Source organism: Lynx canadensis, chromosome B3 (genome assembly GCF_007474595.2).
Source record: "Lynx canadensis isolate LIC74 chromosome B3, mLynCan4.pri.v2, whole genome shotgun sequence".
In the NCBI taxonomy this organism is placed as follows: Eukaryota; Metazoa; Chordata; class Mammalia; order Carnivora; family Felidae; genus Lynx; species Lynx canadensis.
This window is the reverse complement of record NC_044308.2, coordinates 83,198,344-83,221,522: the sequence shown is the minus strand read 5'-3', so window position 1 is coordinate 83,221,522 and position 23,179 is coordinate 83,198,344. Positions and strand designations below refer to the sequence as shown.

General features: G+C 41.8%; 1 protein-coding gene across 1 annotated transcript in view; it reads right to left on the bottom strand.

Moving 5' to 3' along the window:
- NPAS3 (neuronal PAS domain protein 3) overlaps positions 1 to 23,179 on the bottom strand; it is a 751,527-nt gene that overhangs the window by 11,993 nt on the left and 716,355 nt on the right. Inside the window, exons 8-9 of the mRNA XM_032593522.1 lie at positions 14,756 to 14,949; positions 9,973 to 10,079 (exon numbers count right to left, since the gene is read on the bottom strand). Coding sequence (XP_032449413.1) covers positions 9,973 to 10,079; positions 14,756 to 14,949 — 301 coding nt within the window. The remainder of the gene's footprint in view (positions 1 to 9,972; positions 10,080 to 14,755; positions 14,950 to 23,179) is intronic.

The window sequence follows — 23,179 nt, the reverse complement described above, 5'->3', positions numbered from 1 at the left end:
TCACACAGCTGAACAAAGAGCTTCATTATCGTCATGGCGATATGAGGACGCATCTGCGGCGCCATTCACCCCTCCTGGAGGTACCTTCATCAGTGGCTGCAGAGAATGGAGAAGGGGTGCCTTCTCTCTGGAACTCCAGTGTTATTTCTGAATTCACTAATATGGAGGGTGTGCAAGTAAGGGGGTGTGTGCGCTAGAATCACACTTTCTACTTAACACCCACAGTTGGGTGCTTAGCTGTAGCCACTGGTTTTCTTTCTACATTCACAAAACTGGCAGATGAAACATGAAAAAGAATACTGACTCTTTAATCTCTGCTTCTCCACCTAAGGCCCAAGGCAGGCTGACAGGGAACTTCATTCTGGAAACAGGACTTTATTTATTTTATTTTTTTTTTTTAATTCTGGATTACTTTTTCCTCTGCTTTTGAAAACTGTGGGCTATAGGGGAATGAACCTGACATAGACTTAAAACAGGAACAAGTTTCTTTATCTAAAAGTTATAGTCCTTGATGCTTACAGGAAGGTCATTTTCAAAACCCACAGGAGAAACAGCATTAGAGGCAGAAACTGTGCATGAAGCGCTTTATTTACTTGCAACACAGACCGTTTTTCATTTGGAACTGCTCATAGGATCAACCAAGGCTTTGATGCTGTGCAGACTTTCCTATAGATTTTGCAATTAGTGAGTTAGATGTCTTAAATAGCAGACATCCACAAATTGGTTTTCAATGTGTGTGTGTGTGTGTGTGTGTGTGTGTGTGTTTCTTTTTTTTTTTTTTTTTTTGTGAATCTCTGTGCTGAGCAATATTTGGTAAAGTTTAATGATATTTGGTACTTAATGTGAGTTACGAGCTTGAGGACAGAAGACCTGTGGATGTTCCGTGAATGACGATGCATCATCTATGGATTTTCCCCCTAATACACTAATGACAGGCCCTGCTTGAGTTGCTATCTGTGTGATTTATAACCTCAGAAGAGGTTTTTTCCTATACCACTGCCAATTGATAGATTTTTATTAACTGTTAATATTGAATCATGCAGAGAAAACTTTTCATTGATTTAGGACGTGTCAATTTGTTAAGTTTAAAAAATAAATTCTCCTTTTCTTCATGATAATGTACTGAATTGGAGACCAAGCCTTTTAAACACTGATGGTATCATGTTCTAGGACAGGAAAAATCAAAGTGATGGTTGGCATGAGTGACATTTGAGATCTCAGATTTTTTTTCAAGCTTGCTTTCAGTTCAGCCAGAGTTTCTGTACCACTCATTCCTGCCCTTCTTGACCTAAAATAGTCAGGGACGGTATTTCTTAGCCCTTATACTTAAAATTTTTTTTTGGTGGGGATTTGCTATACAAAGGGAAACAGTGAACTCTTGAACATGGAAATAAGAAAAATTTCCAGCTAGGAAATGAAGGAAATGGTGGATTTATTCACCCAATACTCCTTTGAGTGCCTACTCTGTGCGAGGCACTGGGGGATCTCAAAGTAAGCAAAATTAGGTGGTGGCCCTGTCCCCCTTTTAGCCTCAGTCACGGTAATTCCATTTCCTTACCAGTGATTGGTTTAGGTTTGGAATACGGTGAAACGCTGGACAGTGAGACCCACAGGGAGGTCTCTCTCTTGTTGGGAATTAATGGGAAAGTTTTCTTTATTCTGAAAAAAGGACTTACCTCAATGTGCCTTTCTATGGGAGACAGATACTTGGCATTTTCACTAAGAAACTTAAAACCGTGGTCACTCTTAGGGCAAGTGGTATGGGGGTCTGACCTGGCCTGGGTGAATCTTTTACCTCCCTTTAAAAATGAAGTATTGGCAAGGTTAAGCTGGAATGTAGGCAGAACTAACAAAAGGTAAAAGGATGAGGTTGGATCTTAGATTTATTTTATGTCTCTTGTGGACCCTGTGTTTCTGGATGGGGCTGTTTTACGAAGCGCACTAAACATCTTGAACAAGAGATAGATGAGTAGTGAGGCATAGGTACACAGAAACCAATGTTTGGTAAAAACAGGAGTATTTAAAGGAGCCCAGACAAGTTTCATTTGTTCACCTATGGTGTAGATTTTCAGAAACCGACATACTTGGTTGTGAAAACGTTACAGATGCTCCCCTGTAGCAGGCATCGTTGATTGTCCACTGGACAGCTATTCTTTTTTTTTTTTTTTCCCAGTGTTATTTAGAAATAATGGACGTACATCCCTGTGTGAGTTTAAACACACAGCATGATGGTTTGATTTACATAGATTATGAAACAATGATTTCAACAGGATCGGCTAACATTCATCTTCTCATATAGGTGAAATAAGAAGAGAAAGAGGGAGAAAGGAAAGCAATGTGCTCCTTTTGAACTCTTAAGATCTACTCCCGACAACTTTCCTATAGCTCCTGCAGCAGTCATCATGTTGCGTATTCAACGGCTTTTCTATCACTTCTCTCCCAAGTCCCAGTGGGGACGAACTTTGATTGTTTAAACCAGTCATGGCAATTCCATCTGGTGGGTGACTCTGGCATGGGCATTTGATGAAATGCTGGGCAATGAGACATAAGGGGGCTCCTCTCTCCTGGAGAGCCTCTAAGAGTATTTTCTTTCAAGAATGAACACAAAATAGTGACTGACCCTTTCCTGACTTTGGACATTGTCTTGTGGGGAACTGGTGATGGGCAGTGCCACAGCTGTCTTTGGGTCATGAAGAGAAACTTGAGACGATTACAGAGAAAGCTGAACTCATTTTTGCCTGGGTTTTCTGTTACTTGTAACCGGATACATTCTAGTTGATGTGCCCCACCAAAAATTCTAGGAAGCCAGAGGGGATGTGGAGCTCATAAAGAGGTTCAAATGACCCGATCCTTAGTTAACACTAAATTAATGTAAAAACCACTGTAATGTTTATTTTTGAGAGAAAGAGAGAGACAGAGTGCAAGCAGGGGAGGGGCAGAGAGAGAGGGAGACACAGAATCCGAAGCAGGCTCCAGGCTCTGAGCTGTCAGCACAGAGCCTGACGTGGGGCTCCAACCCACAAACTGTGAGATCATGACCTGAGCTGAAGTCTGGCGCTCAACCGAGTGAGCCACCCAGGTGCCCCAATGTAAAAACCATTGTATGGTAAACACTTACACAAATTAAATCCTTATGTCACTCATTTGTGTTAAACAGGGAAAAGTTTGAGGTTTTCTGAGATAGTCAAGGTATCATTAAATCAACGTTTTAAGGAAAGTAGTTATAACACATATAACGGGGGGGGGGTGGGGGGGAGGGGGCACCTGGGTGGTGCTTGGGTGGCTCAGTTGGTTAAGCATCCAACTTTGGCTCAGGTTATGATCTCATAGTCCTTGAGCCTGTTTCACATTCTCCCTCTCTCTCTCTCTCTCTCTTCCCCCACCTCTTGTGTACCCGGACCCCCCCCCCAAAAAAAAACAAATAAACATTAAAAAATTTAAAATAATTAAAACTTACAATGGCATCTTGTTCTTAATTTTGTATAAAGTACAAGAAGTAATGGAATTCATCTTATTTAGGTTGATTTAGATTAAAATGGATGTTTTAGAAGTTTTTTTTTTTTTTCCCCCGAACGTGTTTTATAAGAGCAATGGGTCATTTTCTCTCAAATATCACGTGTTTCCTTTTACGGTAATAAAAGCAGCTACTAATTGAAATAGTAATAAGGAAAAGCCCAAGGATCCATGTTAGGATTTCATTAGAATAGATGAGTCCAATTGAAGTTCTGGCTTACTTCCTGGGCAGAAAGATCGTGTGTGGTATCATTCTGTGTCCTTTTCTTTTTCTTCCTTCCTTCCTTCCTTCCTTCCTTCCTTCCTTCCTTCCTTCCTTCCTTCCTTCCTTCCTTCCTTTCACGTTTATTTTTTGAGAGACAGAGACAGAGTATGAGCTGGGAAGGGGACAGAGAGAGAAGGGGAGTCACAGATGCCGAAGCAGGCTCCAGGCTCCAAGCTGTCAGCACAGAGCCTGATGCGGGGCTCGATCCCATGAACCACGAGATCATGACCTGAGCCGAAGTTGGCTGCCTAACTGACTGAGCCACCCAGGCACCCCATTCTGTGTCCTTTTCTATGCTCTGGAATGTCCCTGACCCTACACCTCTGCCCATCTGCCACCTTGGCTTCTTGCCATCTTCTTTGAAGTTCCAGGGAAGATATGCTACCTCTGGAACCTCTCGTCCTCCCTTCCTGCCCCCCATCTCTGGGGTTTCAGTGTTTTGTTTATGCGTCTCAATAGGAGCGCCTGGGTGGTTCAGTTGGTTGAGTGTCCAACTTCGACTTGGGCTGTCATGATCTCACGGTTCGTGGGTTCAAGCCATGCGTCAGGCTCTGTGTTGACAGCTCAGTGCCTGGAGCCTGCTTCAGATTCTGTGTCTCCCCTTCTCTCTTCCCCTCCCCCACTCATGCTCTGTCTCTCCCTCTTTCTCTCTCTCTCAAAAATAAACAAACATTAAAATAAGATAAAAAAATATACATCTCAATAGTCCTCATTTTATGCCACCTTTCCAAAATTGGTTGTTTTCATGCTATCGTGCCTACTAGTATGTAAGCTCCCTGAAGGTAGAGACCACATCTTAGTTATTTTTGAAACCTTACTGCAATACCACAAAGCTGTACAGTGAGTACTCAGAGATTTTAGGTGAACTTGAACAGGGAAAATTTTTGTATTCACATGTGCAACAAGCACAGGGAAAAAATGTTAACTGGGGAAAAAACTGAAGACCTCCTTTTGCTTACATGTTGACGATTACTTCCATTTATACTCTCTTGAATATCAGTGGAGAAGGCTAATACCTGACATCTTTGTAAAGAAGTCCTTCTCTTTATCAAGTAATCACATACTTGTTTCATTTGAGCACTGACTGAGATACCCTCAGTAGCCAATTCCCTACTTCTATTTTACTGTTATTCACAAGATTCAGCCAACTGAAGAGGAAAATGAAGCCGTTAAGATTGTTAGTCAATTTGTATTTACTTCATGTAAGACAAGAATGCCTTCTAAATGCTAGTATAGTCCATCCATCTCAAACGTTAACCTGAATGGGAGTCCACTGGGGATCTTGCTCACTGCAGATGAAGATTCAGTAAGCTGGGGGTAGGCCTGAAATTCTGCATTTCTATAAACGCAGGGGACCAAGGACACTCAGCTGATAGGCCCTTGCTGATCTCTGTTCTCTGCCTGCCTTTAGACTGGAAAAGCCAAAATCCATACTTCCTCAAAAAGAAAAAAAATAAAAAGACATAAAATAATACTGGCAATTCACTTCTACATAAAAACCTGATTTTATTTCTTCTCCACGTGAGCATCTTTTTTGGTTAATGGGCAGGCACACGACGTGGGCTGACTTGGCTTCTGAAAAAAGTCTGACATGGTAGCTATTACATGTATTTCTTTTCATGGGCATTTCCATATTCATACGGAAGAAGAGGAAAAACTCATTTGCTTTGGGAAAAAGTCCAACCAATGATCAGGTTGCAGCTAAATCCCTGAAGGCCCAGCCCCGAAAAAAGGCTAAGATCGAAAGATAGAAAAAAAAAGTCCCCTGTGCTATTTGCACTCGGCCCACCCACCAAACTTTGTGCCTTCCTTTCTCCCTTCATTGCAGCTTCCTTTACTGTGTGCAATGGCTGCATACCCAAATCAACAATTAAATTCCCCCTTTGTTTGCGTGGCAGATGACAAATGCATGGAGGACATCTTGTGTTTCCGAGGCAGGCAGGGCACTTACTTTGATTGATGCTCGGTTGTGGAAAAAAATGAGCTGGGAAGGAATTACAATGGAGGGCCTGCAGACTGGAAGGGGATATACTAATTAGTCCTGCATTAAGCAGTCGGCTTGCATTTGGCGATGAGACGCCTTCAGGAGGGAAGCGTAGGGGTTATTGATGCAAAACAGCATGCATTGCATTATGCCAGGTAGCTGTGTATTACTTTTGTTAAGAAGGATAAAATTTTGTAATTGAGAAATAAATGCTTAGGCCACTGTATTTTTTTTCTTTTTTAACATCCTCCAAATATATTGGGCAGCCCATCCTTTTGTAATTCAACGAGATCTTGTAGACAAGGCAGAAGTCCTTCTTTCTTTGTGAAATAACTCTTACAGAGTTTCTTCATCCTGGTTAAGGTTCTAGGAAGGGAAAACTGCTACCAGTTCTATACTTTCTGGCTCCTTTTCTCTGAAGTCCCACCGCTGCAGAGCCCTGAGCCTTGCTAGTGGAGCACGACATTGTAAAGGGAAGTTTCTCTCTGCCACTCTTTCCAGGTTTTACAAACATTGCTGATTTGACCTGGAAAGGACCCCAGGGGTATCTCAAGACAAATTCAGCAACTTCTATAGACAGAAGGCTGGACTAAAAGGGACGAAAGAGAGATGCAAAACATGTTTCTCGGTTCGGTTTAGCATTTGTGGTTTGCCCTTCTATTTTGGGCTAAAGGCGGGGCGAGAGTACTAGATGGCTGCACTAGCTAACTGGGATCTGGGACTCCAGGGAGACCTGACTGGTCATCTTCAGGCCAATACCTCCTGAGCAATGGAGAAGTGGAGAGTGTGATAGGCAAAGATGCTCAAATAATCGCTTATATGAGTAGTTTAAAATTCAAACCGTGAAATGGTGATTTGGTCAATTTGGCTTGGAGAATCAGTGAAATTGGGTTCAATGACTCCAGTAAGGTGGCGTAAGGAAAACAAATCAGAGGGGTCTTTGGTCACAGTGTGAAAGAAGAGGGCCTACAACCCCTTGGTTTTAGAATCCCAGTAGGATTTCACTCACCCACCATGTTGGTAAGGATAATGCGATTCTTACTGATTCTTTATGTTGGAAGCTAGTGTGAACTATCGGGCCACTCATGTTAACTTGGTGGGAGAGTGAGTGGTCTGGAGTTCTTGGTTCAACTGATGAAAGTTGTCAATTCCTGATGGAGCTGAGATTCCCCTCTACTTTTCTTATTCTAGAGACAAGTTCATCTATGGATTTACAGATGCCTAAGCTAGGAGAGAGATATAAGTGATAAAAATAGCATTCTGAGTTCTCAAAGACTATTGAGTCTTTTATTTTAAAGTTTTATCTGTAAACCGGAGTGTAAGACAGATATCAAGCTATCAGAAATATCAGATGGCTAAAACCTGCCTTTCATGCACAGAAACAGGAATTGTGCCAATAGCTCTAGGAAGGAAAGCTAAATAGTTAATGTAGTTTATTTTTTAACCACCCCTTTGTTTTAGAATTCTATCTTATTCCTGAGCCGATTCTCTGTCACCATGACCTTCTCCCGCCAAGAAGGTACAGTTGAGGCATCCTTCAGTAATAGCCTAGGGCTTTGGACGAGCAGGATACTGCACTGGCATTTTGCCTTTTCTTCCAATGTTTACACAACCAAGACTTATTACATGCTCTGTCATTTTGTTACTGGGCTGGCTTTGGTTTGAGAATTAGGTAAACATCAGACATTCCATCACACAATTTTAGACTCAATCTTACTTTATAATGATGTTAATGTTTATTGTACAAAGCGAGATGCATTTGTATATTTTAGCATTTTATTTCAGTCACAGAATGCAAAACCTGACATTGGCATCAGTTTGATTTGTGTGTGTGTGTGTGTGTGTGTGTGTGTGTGTGTGTGTGATTGAAGATATTAAGCACTACAAGAACGTTGAAATTTCAATCTGATTAGGATCAAAATTCTTCAGGATCAAAACACTCCTTTTCCTCCCCCTACAGTTTTACTAATTGTGTGCTACTTGACATTGTGGAGTTATTCCACAGCATGATAGCTAAATATGTGAAGTGTATTTTACTGTGCGGAATTATCAGCTCATTTTATTTGTTTTTCATGTGTTTGAGGTTATTAAAAGAACTTAAAATTAGAAGTCGTGTGTATGAGTTGAAAGAGTGAACTCAATCATTGTTAGTAGGCTAAATCATAAAGCAATAGCCAGTATGTCAATATCAAGTAATGAAAAAAATCACAGAATTTAAAAGCATACCTTCTCTGTTTATTAGTTGGCAAGATACCAGAAAAATTAGGAGACTAGTACAATAGTGAATGGTGGAGTTGTTTATTTTCAGCACTCTCAAATTATTCTGGTTACTGAAAATGAGATAAAAGTAGATTGGAAAGAATGGCATCAAACATATTTGTTGGAGACCTCTGCTTCATGGGAAGAAATGAATTGCCCTAGCTCACTGTTCCTGAGGAATTGTGTTTCTTCAAGCTGTAAATCAAATCCCAGAGAGATAGCATGACGTTTTCCAAATAATAACTGAGGATGACATAGTTCTTTTTTGTCAGCATCAGGTTTCTGAAGTTAGACCTCAATTAAGATTCCAAAATGAAAAAGCACCCTTCACCCCCCACACGCATGGTGCATGACAGTGTCCTAAAAACAGTATATTCATTTTTAAAGTCTGGATCTCTGGCATATATCAGTCCAAAAATGTATCTATAGCCTCCTCCAAAGATCCTGATTTTTCTCCATTTTCTCTAAATTCCCGGCTACAAAGAACCTGATGTTTCTTTTCAGGAAGCAGCATCATTTTTTTTCCCCCAATTAATTGAAGAGCCATCTGCTTCTGCGATGCACAACACCCATTCATTCTTAGCAACAAGTGTGTTCCCCAAATCCCTGGTGTGCAATACCAAGGCACGCACTCAGTGTTGGGAGTAGAATCTGCTGGAGAGCAGCCTTGCAGGCAGGCTTTTCCCAGAGACGTGATGTATACAAAATTTGACACTGAACTTGGTCCCACATCAGTGTTGCTAATGCATGGTTAAAAGGCAGTACAAGATGCTCACACTTCGAGACTTTGGTGGGCTTACTGTCTTGCCATTATGCTTTTGAAGATGCGAGTTTAAAATGAGCAAACAACAGCAAAGGGCAGGACAGACCTGAGACAGCTCTCCTCAACCATGGCAAGAAAGGGGGGGGAGGAAGTAAATTACAAAGGCCACCCGGCTAGCATTTCTACATAAAACCTTGACTGTCACGCTGTAGTATTTCATTGGTGGCCCCTTGCCTGTATTTAAAACCAGAGTTCAAAACTGGGTTTAGAACATTCTAGGAAGATGAGCTGGTTGGGCCCTCATCTTTTAGGAAGACTCTACTGATTGGTCATAAAAAGGACCTCTTGTGGGAAAAGGGGCAGCCTCTTGCTAAGAGGTTCAGTAGTCTAGTGCCTTATGCTTCATGGGATTGTCGGAGGCCCTCAACACACGGTGTAAACCACCTGGCTGAGTGTGATGAGGAAAAGCTGCATGGGACCCAGTGTGGGAGTTTCTGCTTGGACCTGGCCAGAACACCTTGGGTCCTTCTTTCTTCCAATGCCAAAAAAGGTACCTTGGGTATCAGCTTGTGAGTCAGAAGCTGGGAACCAGACTCAAACAGCTGAGATGAGTTTCCCTCTCCTGGGAGTTGGGAGACGGAGGGAAGTTTTCCTCTGAATAACCCTCTTTCCAGAAATACAGTGAAAAGACACTGCCTTTGAGAGCTGCTGTATCCACACGACGTGCTCTGCCACTGTGTCCCAGCTCCCCTGGGCCTCAGTTTTGCGGTTAGTTGAGTAGGAATTGTTAAAGTCTCTGGTCTATTTGAACTTGTCTTCTCCCTTGTATATCTTGAAACAGAGACCACACATTTCAGAGTGGTACTTGCTCTCTAGAAAATGAAAGGGTCAAGAAAGCACTTACGACAAAGGTTTTCCCATGGCTTTATGGGAGAGAGAGCACAAGAGAACACAAAATCCCGTGTGAGGGCCTAACCATCCAGCAATTTCTCTAGGCCTGAGGTCCAGCTTTCAATCTAATTCCAACACAGGTGGAAGTGATGTAGGTCTCACTTTTTCTCACTGTGTGCTGACAGTCATCTCAAATGCACACGGGAGACACGAAGGGAAAAATCGGCACTGAAACCAAACAAGCATCGGAGAGCGATGATGCCAGCCAGGCTGTTCCCTCACACAGGAGGTACTTACGGTCCAAGTGACTGTGCCTGATGCCCTCGACGTCTTCGGCATGGATGAAATGGTAGCATCTCTTCCCTACAATGTCTACAGGGGTCAGATCCATATAATCGCTAATCCTGCAAAGAGAAGAAAATAGGCTGGAATTCAGAAAGGGGGAAGTACAGAAATTGTTCAATGACTTAGAAACACATCTACTTACAGTTTTCATTATACTACGGGTACCCACGAGGACGTGGAACTTGGAGGGAAAACCCACTACAGACAAGATTATTTCTTTAACGGACAACAGACTTTTTCAAAAGTAGGAAATGTACGAGATGAAGCAACTGTGTTTAAATAATGAGACAGGTTTTTCTTTTTTTTTTTTTTTTTTGGCATCAGAATACACATTTAGACAACATAATTCCGTGAAATTATTGAGAATCAGTAACAATACAAGATCCTTATTAGAAGCCAAGATAATTCAAGGTTACATAATAAAATAAAAACATGTTATGTTTATACGGAATGATTAGAGACACCTTTCATTTAAACAGATTGGTCTTCTATTGGGTATTTCCATGAAAAAGGGCTTCAGCTGCTTCTTGGCACAAAGTCCAAATTGGCATTCAAGGGATATAATTTAAATGCTGAGACATACAGATGCCTGGGGGTATTATCTTTTTTAGTCTTAGTCATTTGGGAGCTCTGCTTTCACTCCTGGCCCTTTTAACTGGTACTTTGTGGTGGATTCCACACAGAAACTTTTAAACCATTTCAGCAGCTCTTCCAGGCTTGTGCTCGACAGTATGTGTGTGTAAGCCTGTGTCATTGATTGTCCAGACGTCAATGTCCTCGGGCGGGAGCACAGAAAAATGGAACAGAAATTGGAAAACATGTTGGAGGAATCTGCCTGATTTACACAAAGACGTCAAAATGTTTATTATCCTCCTCCCTGTCCGGGTACAGGCTGGTTTTGGTCAGTCCAAAACAGAATCTATCTTTTGTTTAATGTATGTTCTTCACTGTCCCTGTGCTTTTTCTGGTTTATGGCTTACAATGTATCCAAATAGGAAGTGAGGCTTTAGAAATGACATATTTAAGAAACCTATGAGATCACTGTTGGAGAGTTCAGTCTGACCCCGAGGGCGGGGAAAGAAGGAACAAAACAAAAACAGCATAATGTGGAATATGATTAAAATACGCTACCAGTGAGTGAACTTCTCAGTGTCTAATATTAAACATTAAATAATACTTTTGGCCAAACAAGAATTCTTGGTAAGATGAGACTAAGCGGGGCAATATAAAGAATGTTTTTTTCAGAACCCCATGGTTTTCTGGTACAAAACAGAGTAGTTGGTGTTTTCCTAAAACCATTAGCTGCTTTCCAAGCACAGTTTACACCCCCTTCCTGCAAATGAGTGAACAAAGATGTCATTAAAAGGCCCTCATTGGCGTTTCTGAAATTTGCCAGCTCCCTGAAAACATTAGATGTTGGCTTTGCCTGCGGCTGCGCTAAGGAATGCAGAGGAGAAGAATGGTTTGCAGAGGGAAAAATCGGCACTGAAACCAAACAAGCATCAGAGAGGGAGGGCACAGGGCTTGAGTTTCTAGTTAGCGATTCCCTAATTAAACAATAACCCTCTCCCTCTTCCTCCCCCTCTCCCTTCCCCCCCCCCCCCCCCAAGAAAAAGCCAGTCATACTTTCGGGAAGACATTCTCTAGTTTACTGTTTATTTGAATGACATCCTTCAGAACCAGAGCCCTTTACCGTGGCGAACGTGACCAGCTCAGTGTTCAGAGACCTCTTAATACACATGTAGAAAGCACTAGACCAGTCTGATGACCTATATCAGGATTAGAATCCTAATGGCCCTTGGTACTGTGAGCCTCAGTTTCCTTATCTGTAAAAACAACTGAAGTGGTTGGGGAGGGGATGAACGAACGAAACGAAATGAACACAGCACAGTGCCTGGAATACAGGGTAGGCCTTTTCCTCAGATAAGCAATTACCTTTAACACAGGTCTTTTTAAAATAACTTGTATCATTTTCAGTTGGGAAGTAATACTATATTGTATTGGCTAATAAGGGGTTGTGGAAAATAGTTTTTTTTTTCTTTTCTTTTTTTTTTTTTTTAAAGGGAAGAAAGAAAGCTTAAAGTGGGTCACAGAAAATGATCTCAATTACTGGAGTGGTACCATAAGGCACTCGGGTCCATGAAGCAGAATTAATCAATCTGTGATCACAGGAATGAAAATTAAGTGAGGGCTTTGGGATAGGGCAATCACCGGGAGCAGGTAAATAAGATGAGGCTCTGTTTTTTGGAGAGGGTGGTGGTAGTAAATCTAAATCAAGGGAGCTGACATATGTTTTCAAAGAGGCAAAGCCATAGGTCATCGGACTTAGTATCCGCCTCCCTGGCTTGGATCCCCATCTCCAGCATTCTATGTTTTTAATCAGAATAAACAGCTTTGTGGGCTATAATCGTGTTCTGTAATGGATGCGTAGATATGAAAGGTCCCCTTCAGTGGTTAGTCTGATTGATTCCTTACCACTCAGCCTGACTTCTGTAAAAAAAAAAAAAAAAAAAAAAGTGACAAGGGATACAGGAAGGCCCACATGGAGCTAAATGTCTGTGTTTTTTTTCTTTTTCCTTCTTTCTCCTTTTTTTATTTTTTTAAATCTGCCACCTTTGGGTTCAAATTGTGACATTGGGCATACCATTTGACCTTTCTCTCTAAACTGAAACTGCCTGAGGTTGATGAAGACAGTGGCAGCATCCATCTTCCAGAAGTGCCCTGAAGCTTAAATGAGATGGTGTACCCAACGAGCTTTGCACATTGCCGAGTGTGGAGTTAGTGTTCAATAAACATTAACTACCTTCATTATTACTTGCGAACCTTAGCTGATCATTTTGGCTAACCGTCTTTCCTGATAGTCTTTGGCCATTCCGGAAGACCCTTCACATAGCCAAGTATGCAGTCACAATGATAAAAATGTTAATAAATGCCAACAAAGCTTGAAAAACAGAGTTAGAGTTACTCATTAAATAATAGTGACGGGTTCATGGTATCTTCTAACCCAGCGAACACTAATAGCTCAGGTGGGTGTCTTTTTCCCCCCGTGAATTCTTTCCTCTGAATCAAATCCTGACCAGAAATGGTAGGCATATCTAACATGGTCTCCACATCTTCAGTGCTTCCCAGTGGAACTGAATGCAGGTGCCGTCTGTCTTCCTCTTGGCGAGGCCCTGGAGAGGTCAATTATGCAAGCCGCTTGACCATTCTGCTCTTATTTCCCCTCTGAAAGCACTAACAGGGCTCAGTGGATGTACACTGCCTTTATGCCTGACAATAGTCTGTGTGACAAAAGCACCCTCTCAAAATGGCCTCAGTAACTCTCTCGGTGGCACCAGCAGATGGATGGTATCACTAAAGCTTCCTTCTCATGGCTGATACATATGGGGTTCCTCTTCACTTTTCTCCCTGGGCCCCGTGATTCTCTCTTCCTCAAATCAGTCTCATGATGGGCTTGTGACTTCTAGGTGAAAGGTCTGAGGGGGCACTGTCCCATTTCCTTGTCCCTTGCTTTGCGCTTAATGGAAAAAGTGAACTTTTCAACCAGAGGCTAAAAAGTCCTTTTATCCCAGCTCAGTGGTAAGGAAGGACTGCCAAATCATTTATACGATGAGTCTTTTTTTTTTTTATTTATAAAAACAAAATCCTCAGGATTACAATGTTTTATTTAATAGTTTTGAAAAATTTTCACCCTTTTTCCTCTGTGGGCCTCAAATTCTCGTTTTTTCCTCTACATGTGTTGTGGCCTGAATGTGTCCCTCCTACCACCGAATGTATATATTGAAGCCTTTTTACCCAATGTGATAGTATGAGACGGTGGGGCCTTTGGGAGGTAATTAGGTTTAGACGAGGTCATGGGGATAGAGCCCCCATGATGGGATTAATGTCCTCCTAAGAAGAGGAAGGGACCAGAGTGCTCTCTGTCCTTTGTGAAGATGCAGCAGGACGTCAGCTACCTACAAACCAGGAAGTGGGCTCTCACCTGGAACCTAATTAGCTTGTACCTTTAAAAAAAAAAAACAACTTTTTTTTTTTTTTTTTCCTGGAAGAGAGTGTGGCTGGAGCAGGGGAGAGGAGCCAAGGGGGAGAGAGAATCTTAAGCAGGCTCCATGCTCAGTGAGGAGCCCAACGTGGGGACCCACGACCCTGGGATCATGACCTGAACTGAAATCAAGAGTCGGATGCTCAACCGACTGAGCCACCCAGCAGCCCCAGCTTGTACCTTGGTCTTGGGCTTCCCAGTCTCCAGAACTGTGAGAAATAAGTGCCTGTTGTTGAAGCCCCCCAGATAGTAATGTGTTATAGCAGCCAGGCAGGCAGTAAGACAGTGTGTTGAATGCCTGTATGAACACTGTCCATCGTGAGGCTCGGCCCTTGCAGTAGTCAGGAAGTGGGTCTGGCTGAGACATCAGGAGATACCTTTCACTGCATAATTCTGCCAAACGTCTCAGCCCTGCTCTCTCCTTGGGTTCTCGGCCAAAATGGGTCTTAATTATAGCATATGGCTGTCTGGGTGTCCCAATTCATTCCATTGTTGTCCCTAATGTAAATCAGGACAGCAATGTAAATTTTAAATAAAAAGCATGTTTGGTGTCAGTCCAAGCAGCCATTAAAAATAAGATCAGGATTTATAATGAGCCTCACTGGGAGAGTAAAATCCTTCAGACTGCTGAAAACACCAACCTTCACCAATGTGTAACACACAACAGAGGAAATGAAAACAAAAACAAAGTACCTATTTTCACAGTAAATGATATTGAGGTCCATATTTACTCGAGTGACGAACATATGGCAGTCAATTCTGACTTCATTGATCGTAGGGGGAGGCAGGGCATGAGCCACAACCACAAGACCCATGATTTGGCTGGGAACGGTCCTCCCGTGGGATAGTGACACCCTCAGTCGTAGCCGGCCTGTTATGTGAATCACCTGTAATAGAACATTAAGTACACGACACAGTCAAATTTACATCTGGGATGTGACAGTATTTCTTGCAAGAAATGCAAAATTACATCTGGAACAACCAACATTAGCTTGTATCTTCTGTAATCATAATGGCTGTCAAAGTGCCCTTGATGTCCTCAAGGCAGGGACAAAAGAGAAATAATATTATATGCTGAGCTTTTCTCAGTGTGGCATTATTATTGTGCAATTCTATTTTCAGGACTTTTTCTTTCCCTTTATTCTTCTTCTCCTCCTCCTCCTCCTCCCCCCTCTCTCTCTCTCTTTACATTTAGAGGAAGCGTATAACCAGTTAAAATGACCAGAAAGTTGAGCAATGAGCTGCAAAAAGAAATGTTTGCATTATCAGCACTTGTTAATGGATGATGTTTGTCTGTCTGCAGATCTGTACTGAGTGGATTACAATGGCCATCTCCTTTCAGAAGTATGGCTCATAGCTTTCCTTTGCTGGGGGTGGGGTTTGATATTGCAAAAAGGCCAAAGCCTCCAACGAGCAAGTCTTAGTGACCATGACATGAATGGGCCTTTTAGAGCATAGATATTCCATGTTAGAAATCACTGAGTTACCAGTAATGCTGTGATTTAGTGCTCTATGGGGTTGGAGATCAGAGGACTTTGGCCTATCATTTGTTCCTTGAGCTCGTTCTAAAGCAGGATCAGGAAATTTGCACCATTTTGGTGGCTCGTTTGGTTACTTGTGCAGACACAGGAGGGAGAATGTTGGGCTGTCATTTTTAGTTTCTTAGCCAAAGTATACCCTAGATAGTCCAAGCCATCTAGAACCAAATGAAAGTGGTTCGTCTTTGTCACACATTTTAAACGGTATTTTTACAGACATCCTTTTAAAAGTTGCTTTGCTTATAAACTACACATAGAAGGACAGCCATAATGTCAACTTCTTTAAGCGATGTTTTGAGGAAACATAAATCATAAAAGTATGGAAAGTAAAAAGGATTTGGGTATTTCGTGATGATGGAAGTTGTGTGGGGTGTTGGGGGGAGGAGGGTGTTGGAGGCATGCGCACGCGTGTGTCTGTGTGTGTGTGTGTACGTACTCTATGTTCCTAGAATGGTGCTACAGTGTGGGCGGGTCTCCAAAACTAGGTTGTAGATGTAATCACTGTGATTCACTGTACCAGGGAGGTCGGTTTAGTAGCTAACCAAGTTCTCCCTTTGGTTTGCCTCTCCAAAAATGCATCATTGACCATCAAACCATCTTTTGAGATTGTTGGCTTCCCTCTTGGCCTTAAGGAACTGAAGTAGATCTCTGGCCTCCCAGGAGCAGTAGGATCTAATGCCTGCTCTCCTTCGCAGGGGCTTGACTGGTAATTCCTTTTTCATTTTGTTTTTGTTTCCCTCAAGTTATTCAGTTTTCCAAAAGCAAGCCACACTGCTGTCAGTCAAGAGGCAGGATCAAAGCTTATGGGGCTGCTCTTCGGAGTCCTGGTGTCCTAAAGAATACCTCTTTCCCTATTCCCTTTACATTTGCACCCAGAGCTGCAGATCTGGAAACACCAACGAGGAGGATTATTTAGGGTATTTCAGGAGCAGCTTTTTGACCACCCACATTTGAAGTTGACTAAATTCATACTTAATGCACCTTTGCTTTAAGCTTTGGTCAGACGAGCTACTTTATGAATATTTGAAAATGTTCCTAGAGGCACGGATGCTAAAACACCATCACAGACACACATTTTTGTAAGACCTCATTAACTAATAAAGAAATAGCTAAAAGAAACGGGATTAACTTCACAGGAGGGGTGTTAACAGGCCCTGGTCCTCCTCCCAGCTAGGCTTACGTAGATGCTCATTTATCATTATCTGTCTTGTTTTATCAGGAACTCTCAGCTTCTTGGAAAAACAGATCTATAAATGCTCAAGAAAATACGCACTCAGAAATGATATGATAAATAAATCCCCACTTGGTATTCTATTCCAAAGCAATTTATGGGCTTCTGGGCTAGAAAGCATTTTGAGAAGGCAGAGAGGCTACTGTGGGGAGCTGTCTGTATGTCAGATTTACCTGTGCACCACCCCCCCCCCCCATCTCCAGCTTTGCCTGTGGCCATCGAGGGGTTGAATTGGGTCCACAGTTGGGTCCAGTAGGGGTCTAGATTTGCCATTTTCTGATTTTGTTACCCAGGACGAGTTGCTCAACCTCTCTGCATCTCGATTTTCTTTTCTGTAAAATGGGGATAATCATATTCTGCAGTTAGGTTATGAAAGTGAAAGGTGATAAGGGAGGTGAACACTTTCTAAATTGCAAAGAAGTGTCCAAATTTCATTATAATTCTGTTTGCTTTTTAAAGTATCAGCTGAATCATAAGGGTGAGGCCTGATTACTAATTTAATCTTGACCAAAAGTCTAATAAATGAATTCTTATTTTAAGGGATCATAAAATTTCATGTTTGAAAGAAATTTTGGGAGAGTCTATCTTAGGTCCTTCTCCTTTTCTTGTTTCTTTTTCTTTTTTGTTTTAGTGGAAAAGAGGTTTCTAGAAAGTTCATTTCCTACCCAGATTCACCTAACTCAGAAATTGCAAAAGCCTGGAATTCAGGTTTTTAGGTCTTGTTGGAGTGTCATTTCAACTTTGTTATGCCTGTATGATTTCTGTGTTCATATTCATATTGAATGAAATGTTACAAGTTAATACCAGATGCCAACTCACTACTTCAAGTAAACTGTATATGAACCTTTAAAAAGATTTCATTTGGGGCGCCTGGGTAGCTCAGTCAGTTAAGCCTCCAACTTCGGTTCAGGTCATCGTCATCATCTCATGGTTTGTGAGTTCAAGTCCTGCATCAGGCTCTGTGCTGACAGCTCAGAGCCTGGAGCCTGCTTCAGATTCTATGTCTTCTTCCCCCCGCCCCCCACTGACACTGTGTGTGTCTCTCTCTCTCTTTCTCAAAAATAAATAAACATTAAAAAATTAAAAACAAAAAAGTTTTCATTTCTAACCAGAAGCTCTGGTTATTTGAAAAGTCTTTGAGAAGTAGTAAAAACTAAGGTGAAGAGAAAATAGGGGCACCTGGGTGGCTCAGTTAAATGTCCTACTTTGGCTCAGGTCATGATCTTGTGACTCATGAGTTCAAGCCCTACATCGGGCTCTGTGCTGATGGCTCAGAGTCTGGAGCCTGCTTCGGATTCTGTCTCCTTCTCTCTCTGCCCTTCCCCCATTCATGCTCTGTCTCTCCTTCAAAAATAAATAAACATTAAAAAAAAAAGTTTAAAAAAAAAGATAAAGTAATGAAATAACGAATGTAGTAATTAAACAGTCAGGAAATGTCAAAGAACAGTCAGAGGATATGTTTGTCTATATGTAGGTACCTCTGGTGGTAAGGGAGGTTGAGATTGATGAGAAGAAAGGAGTATCTATTTAGATCCACACTTGGTTTTTGGGTTTAAATTAATGCATTTTTCCAAATCAACTTCATAATGCAGATAGTTTTTTTTCCCCATGTGATAGCTATGTTCAAATTTTAGAAACATGTCTGACAGCACATATCCAAACACAAAGAGAGTTGAATTTTCACTTTGTAGATGCTTTGAAGACCTGGCATGTAGTGTAAAGAGTATTGTCAGAAGGGCTGGGGTTCAAATCCTACTCTGGCACTGTATGGCCATGTGACTATGATGTTCAGAGATTTGAAATGATTTAATTGATTTTCCAGGCCAGTGTAATAGAGATTAAAAAGCTTATACAAAGAGAATAAGTATTGTATAAAGGTGTCTTTATTTTCTTAATAAGGCATCTTTGTTTTTTTTCATCAAGGGGTATAATATTGGTGCTTTAGTTTCTCAAACATACTATGTGCAAGGGACCTTACTAGGTACCAGGGAGAAGACCACAGTGAATCAGAGGTAAACTTGTCCTCAAAGAGTTTACGAATTACACAGTGGGAGGAGACATGTATAATTACTTGTAATATTGTACTACAGGGAGATGATACAGTGTCTGATAAAGAAAGTGGTTCTCCATCCTGGTTATGTGACAAAATACCCTATGAGGCTTTATTAACACATGGGTTCCCAGGCTCTGTCACTTAGATATTCTAATTGGGTTGGACTGGGCTGGGGTCTAGCATTTGCTTGTTTTTTAAAGCTTCAAAGGTGATACCTGCTTTTGGAGAATATCTGGCTAATGGGTTTGGAGTAAAATCAGTGGTTCTCAACCATGCTAAAATTGGAGTACCCAGGGAGTACTTAAAAATCCTTATGTCTAAACTGGACCCAAGACCAGCTGACTATAGATCTCTGGGAGCCTTCCCAGGTCTGATAGGGCTGCTGAAAGGATTAAGGGAAAAGGAATATAAAGTGCCTACATATGTGCCTGATACGCAGTGTAAATACTCACAAATACAATTTTGTTAAGTAACAAGTATGCACCATAAGAAAGATATAGAATAGGAGAGGTCAGGGTAGGTAGGTAGGAAACGCTTTTGGAAAAATGGATCAGGAAGGTTATGTGAAACTGGCATTATAATAAATTGTTGACGTGTAAGATATGACCATAGAATGGTGAAAGAGGTTTCCAGATGGAGAAAAGGGCTAGAACAAATAATATTAAAGGGAACCTATCAGGGAGCCCAGGGCTCCAGGAGTGTTTCAGTTGGTGTGAGCAGGAGAAGAGACCGAGATGGGCCAAAATGGCAGGTACAAGGAGTGGAAATGAGCAACAATGGGACCTGGGGAGAAGCACCTGTTTTGTGCCTGTTTCATAGGATGATGATGAGATAGACTAAATGGTAATTGGGAGTGGAAGAATTGCTGACAGAGGGACAAGAAAGATTTCTCTGTGGACATTTTGTATTTGAGCAGCTTGGAGAGGTCCTGGACAAGGTGTCTTGGGGAGAGCTAGGAAAAGGGGTTGGAAACATAAGAGATGATAGTGGAAGGAATCGTTTTTGGAAGGTGGTCCCCCTCCCCACTCCTCTGTGATAGTTGAAACCAAGTTCAATGGAATCACCAATGAAGAAAATACGGAGAGATGAGAGAATGGCTTAGGCATTCCTCCAGCCCCCACTCTGAGTATTTGAAACTTCTGTTTTTCTCTAAATTGACATTTTCTTGTTCCTTCAAGATTACTTTGTTAAAAAAAAAAAGTGAAAATTTCTGAAAACTGTAATTATCCCTTTTCTCCATTGACAAATCCATTCTGGCATAAATGCCAAGCCTGCCATATTGTGTACAGATCCCAGTGGTAACATCCGATAGAAGCATGGCTCCCTTGTAAAGTTAAGTAGGTAAATGGGAAATGATTTTAAATACAAATCTACAAGCATAAATACTAATACAATGTCAAGAAGATGAAACTATAGAAATAGCATAGCTATGGTAAAATGGAAGGCGTATCGTGGCATAGAAATAACATCCAACTGGAAAATAGAACATTTGATGTAGTTCTGGTCTGGTAATTTTGGCAAGTAAACTAGATTGTCCAGGGTAGCATTCTTCAGATAAAAAAATGGAGGATAAGAATCAGGTGATGATACTTAGGGTTCTTGCTAATTTCTAGAGAATTCTATGACCTAATGCTCCATAGAGTGGCCTTTACTGTGCTGTATCACTATCCTTCCCCACTCCCCCACTCTGCTACAACTCCATGGTGAAGACAGGAGCTTCAGAGTACGGCTGCAAGTTAATAAATGCAGAGTTTCCTTCAAGAATTAATCAATAGGGTTCTATGGGTCATATCTGAATTGAAACAATGCTTTGGTTTTGGCCAATGCCAGGTAAAAATTGCCTCTGTGTTCTAAAGGTTCATCTTCGTCTGGTCTTAAATCTAATCTACAGACACTCTTCAGAAGAGATTTCTGAACGAAGGGATTCTTTGCCCCCGAGCTCAATTTTATAGAAGAGCTCAATCCTCATGCTTTCTTTCATTGTTCTTGTTTTATCATAAAGAGCTGTACAAAAATGCTAAAGCCTGTATTTTCCTAAACCCCTTACACAGCGTTGCCCAGATGCCAGCCACAGTGAAGCAGAATGTGCAGCCCTTTTGAGTTGAAATCCTCCCATCTTTGATAAAAATGTCCAAATTAGCATTATCTGACAGTCCCATATTGAAGGAATCATTGCTTGACTTTTATTTTTCTTCTGATATACCCAGCGGATGTGCACAATGCTGTACGTACATGTCCACAGAGTTTAGGACGAGTGTGGGAGTGTTAACAAGCCACGTTTCTTGGACAAATATATATTTCTCTTCCTGCCATATGCTCCTTTCAGTCATCTGTTAGTGATAAACACTTAGATGTGCTCCACTAATACGTTCTCATTATAAACAAGCCCATCACAAAGACCTTGATAAAACCTCCCCTCTGTCAATACTTTAGGAAAGAAAGTCCGTGACAGAAAAATACATCTGGAAGCTATTCTCCATTCTTTTAGGAATAAATTTCAGTACTAGTAATATGAAACGTTTTCTTTATCAAAAGGAAATGCTAAGTATTATGTGCATTATTTTCCACATATAATGTAAAGTACAGAATAGGGCTAGGCAAATAGGAACAAAAAAAGCTGCAGGCGTGAGAAAACTATGGACTCCCTGGGTTTAGAGTATCTTCAGAGATTTTTCACTTGTCCTTTAAGGGAATCCAAATTTACCTTAAAAATTAAGCTTCCTTCTGGCACTCTGGTCTTTTCTCTTTTATTCCCTTGTAGAAGCCTGGTTCAGCATACAGATCATCAAATCAGTAGCTCAGGTGGGAAAGTCAGCTAATTATTTTTAAGAGATGGGGGCTTTGAGGTGGCCCCCAACCTGCTGAAAGATAAGGGCTTAGCCAGGTCTTCTGAGCCTAAACATGTAGCCCACAGCATAACAACTTAATCTAAACCAGCATGACGATATCAACCCCATGTAAATTACTTGAGGCAAATTTTTAGGGAATGGGTTTCCCAGATTTAGACCATATTCATAGGTTGGAGAATAAGCCTGAACAGGTCTCTCTGTCCCTGTCTGACTCCTACCACCTAGGTCTTTGCACAAGTCCTGAGAACACCAGACCAAACCAAAACAAAAAAGTTTAGCAGAGGCCAAGTACTTGTCTGTAGAGGCAAGCCCTACAGACAAGAGGGCTCATAACTGAAGGAGGTGCCATTGGACCCTGTGAGCACAGGAGAACACTAGAATGCCTTTCTCTTCCCTTTCTTGGATCTCATTTATATTTCTAGAGACTAGTTCCGTGTTGTCCTAATTCACAGTGGGACCTGAGCAACTGGGGATAAGAAAAGACAAGAGGGAAAAGGTGACTTCTCAAGGCAGAGGTGAGATTTGGGGGAGGTGAGATTCAGAGGAAAATGAGGTGTTCAGGGAGTGGGTGAAAATGGAGACCTCCAGGGCCCCGAGGGGGATGCAGCAGGAGAGGCGGTCCTGCAACGGTCCTCATCAAGCAGGTGCAAAGATGGCCATCAGCTCAGGAACCACACGGTGGCGGGAAGCTTTCTGGGAGTCTGTCCCTGAGAACTTCTCTAAGATCAGGGATCTTCAATACTGGGCAGGATTCAGCATTTAAGGCTAGAGGACCAGCGACAACTAGGGAGAGTCTCAGATGGGCTCAACTTAAGGGAAGCTCTGGCAGTAGAGAAGAGCGGAGGTGAGCCTGGGTATCTGGGAAGCATCCTGGCCAAAGTTAAGAAAGAGGAATCTTGGCAGAAGCCATTCCTTGGATAAAAGGGCTACAATGAGCAAGAGACTCATTGAGCTCATGAGCAAGTGACTTAATCTCAGGGACTCAGTTTGGTTTGAATAGAAACGAGGTGAGGGGCAGGACGGATGTAATTGGAGCACAGCCGGTCAGATGCTTACTCTGAGTACTAAAAAGACTCCGTGAAGGTGGGTTCAGGAAGCGGACAGACCTGAAAGGTAAGGGCATTTCTGACCATAAAAAGCAGAGGAAGGGAGGAAGTGGGGGCTAATTTCTCTACTCTCCCGGAGATACTAAAACCCTGAAGGAAAAGACACCTGCACAAGCATGCATGCCTCCTGTTATAGATAAAGTCAACTCATACAAACACCCAATGCTGATATCAGGAGTTTATGTTAAAAACAAAACAAAACCCTCTAGGGTTAGTGGTTTTTACATACACAAGAATGACCTGGAGAGCTTATTAATCAGATGGATTCCCAGTCCTGCCCCCTACCCACCCCCACCCCCAAATAAAACCCTTTGGATTCTTTAAATCGAGGGAGGGACCT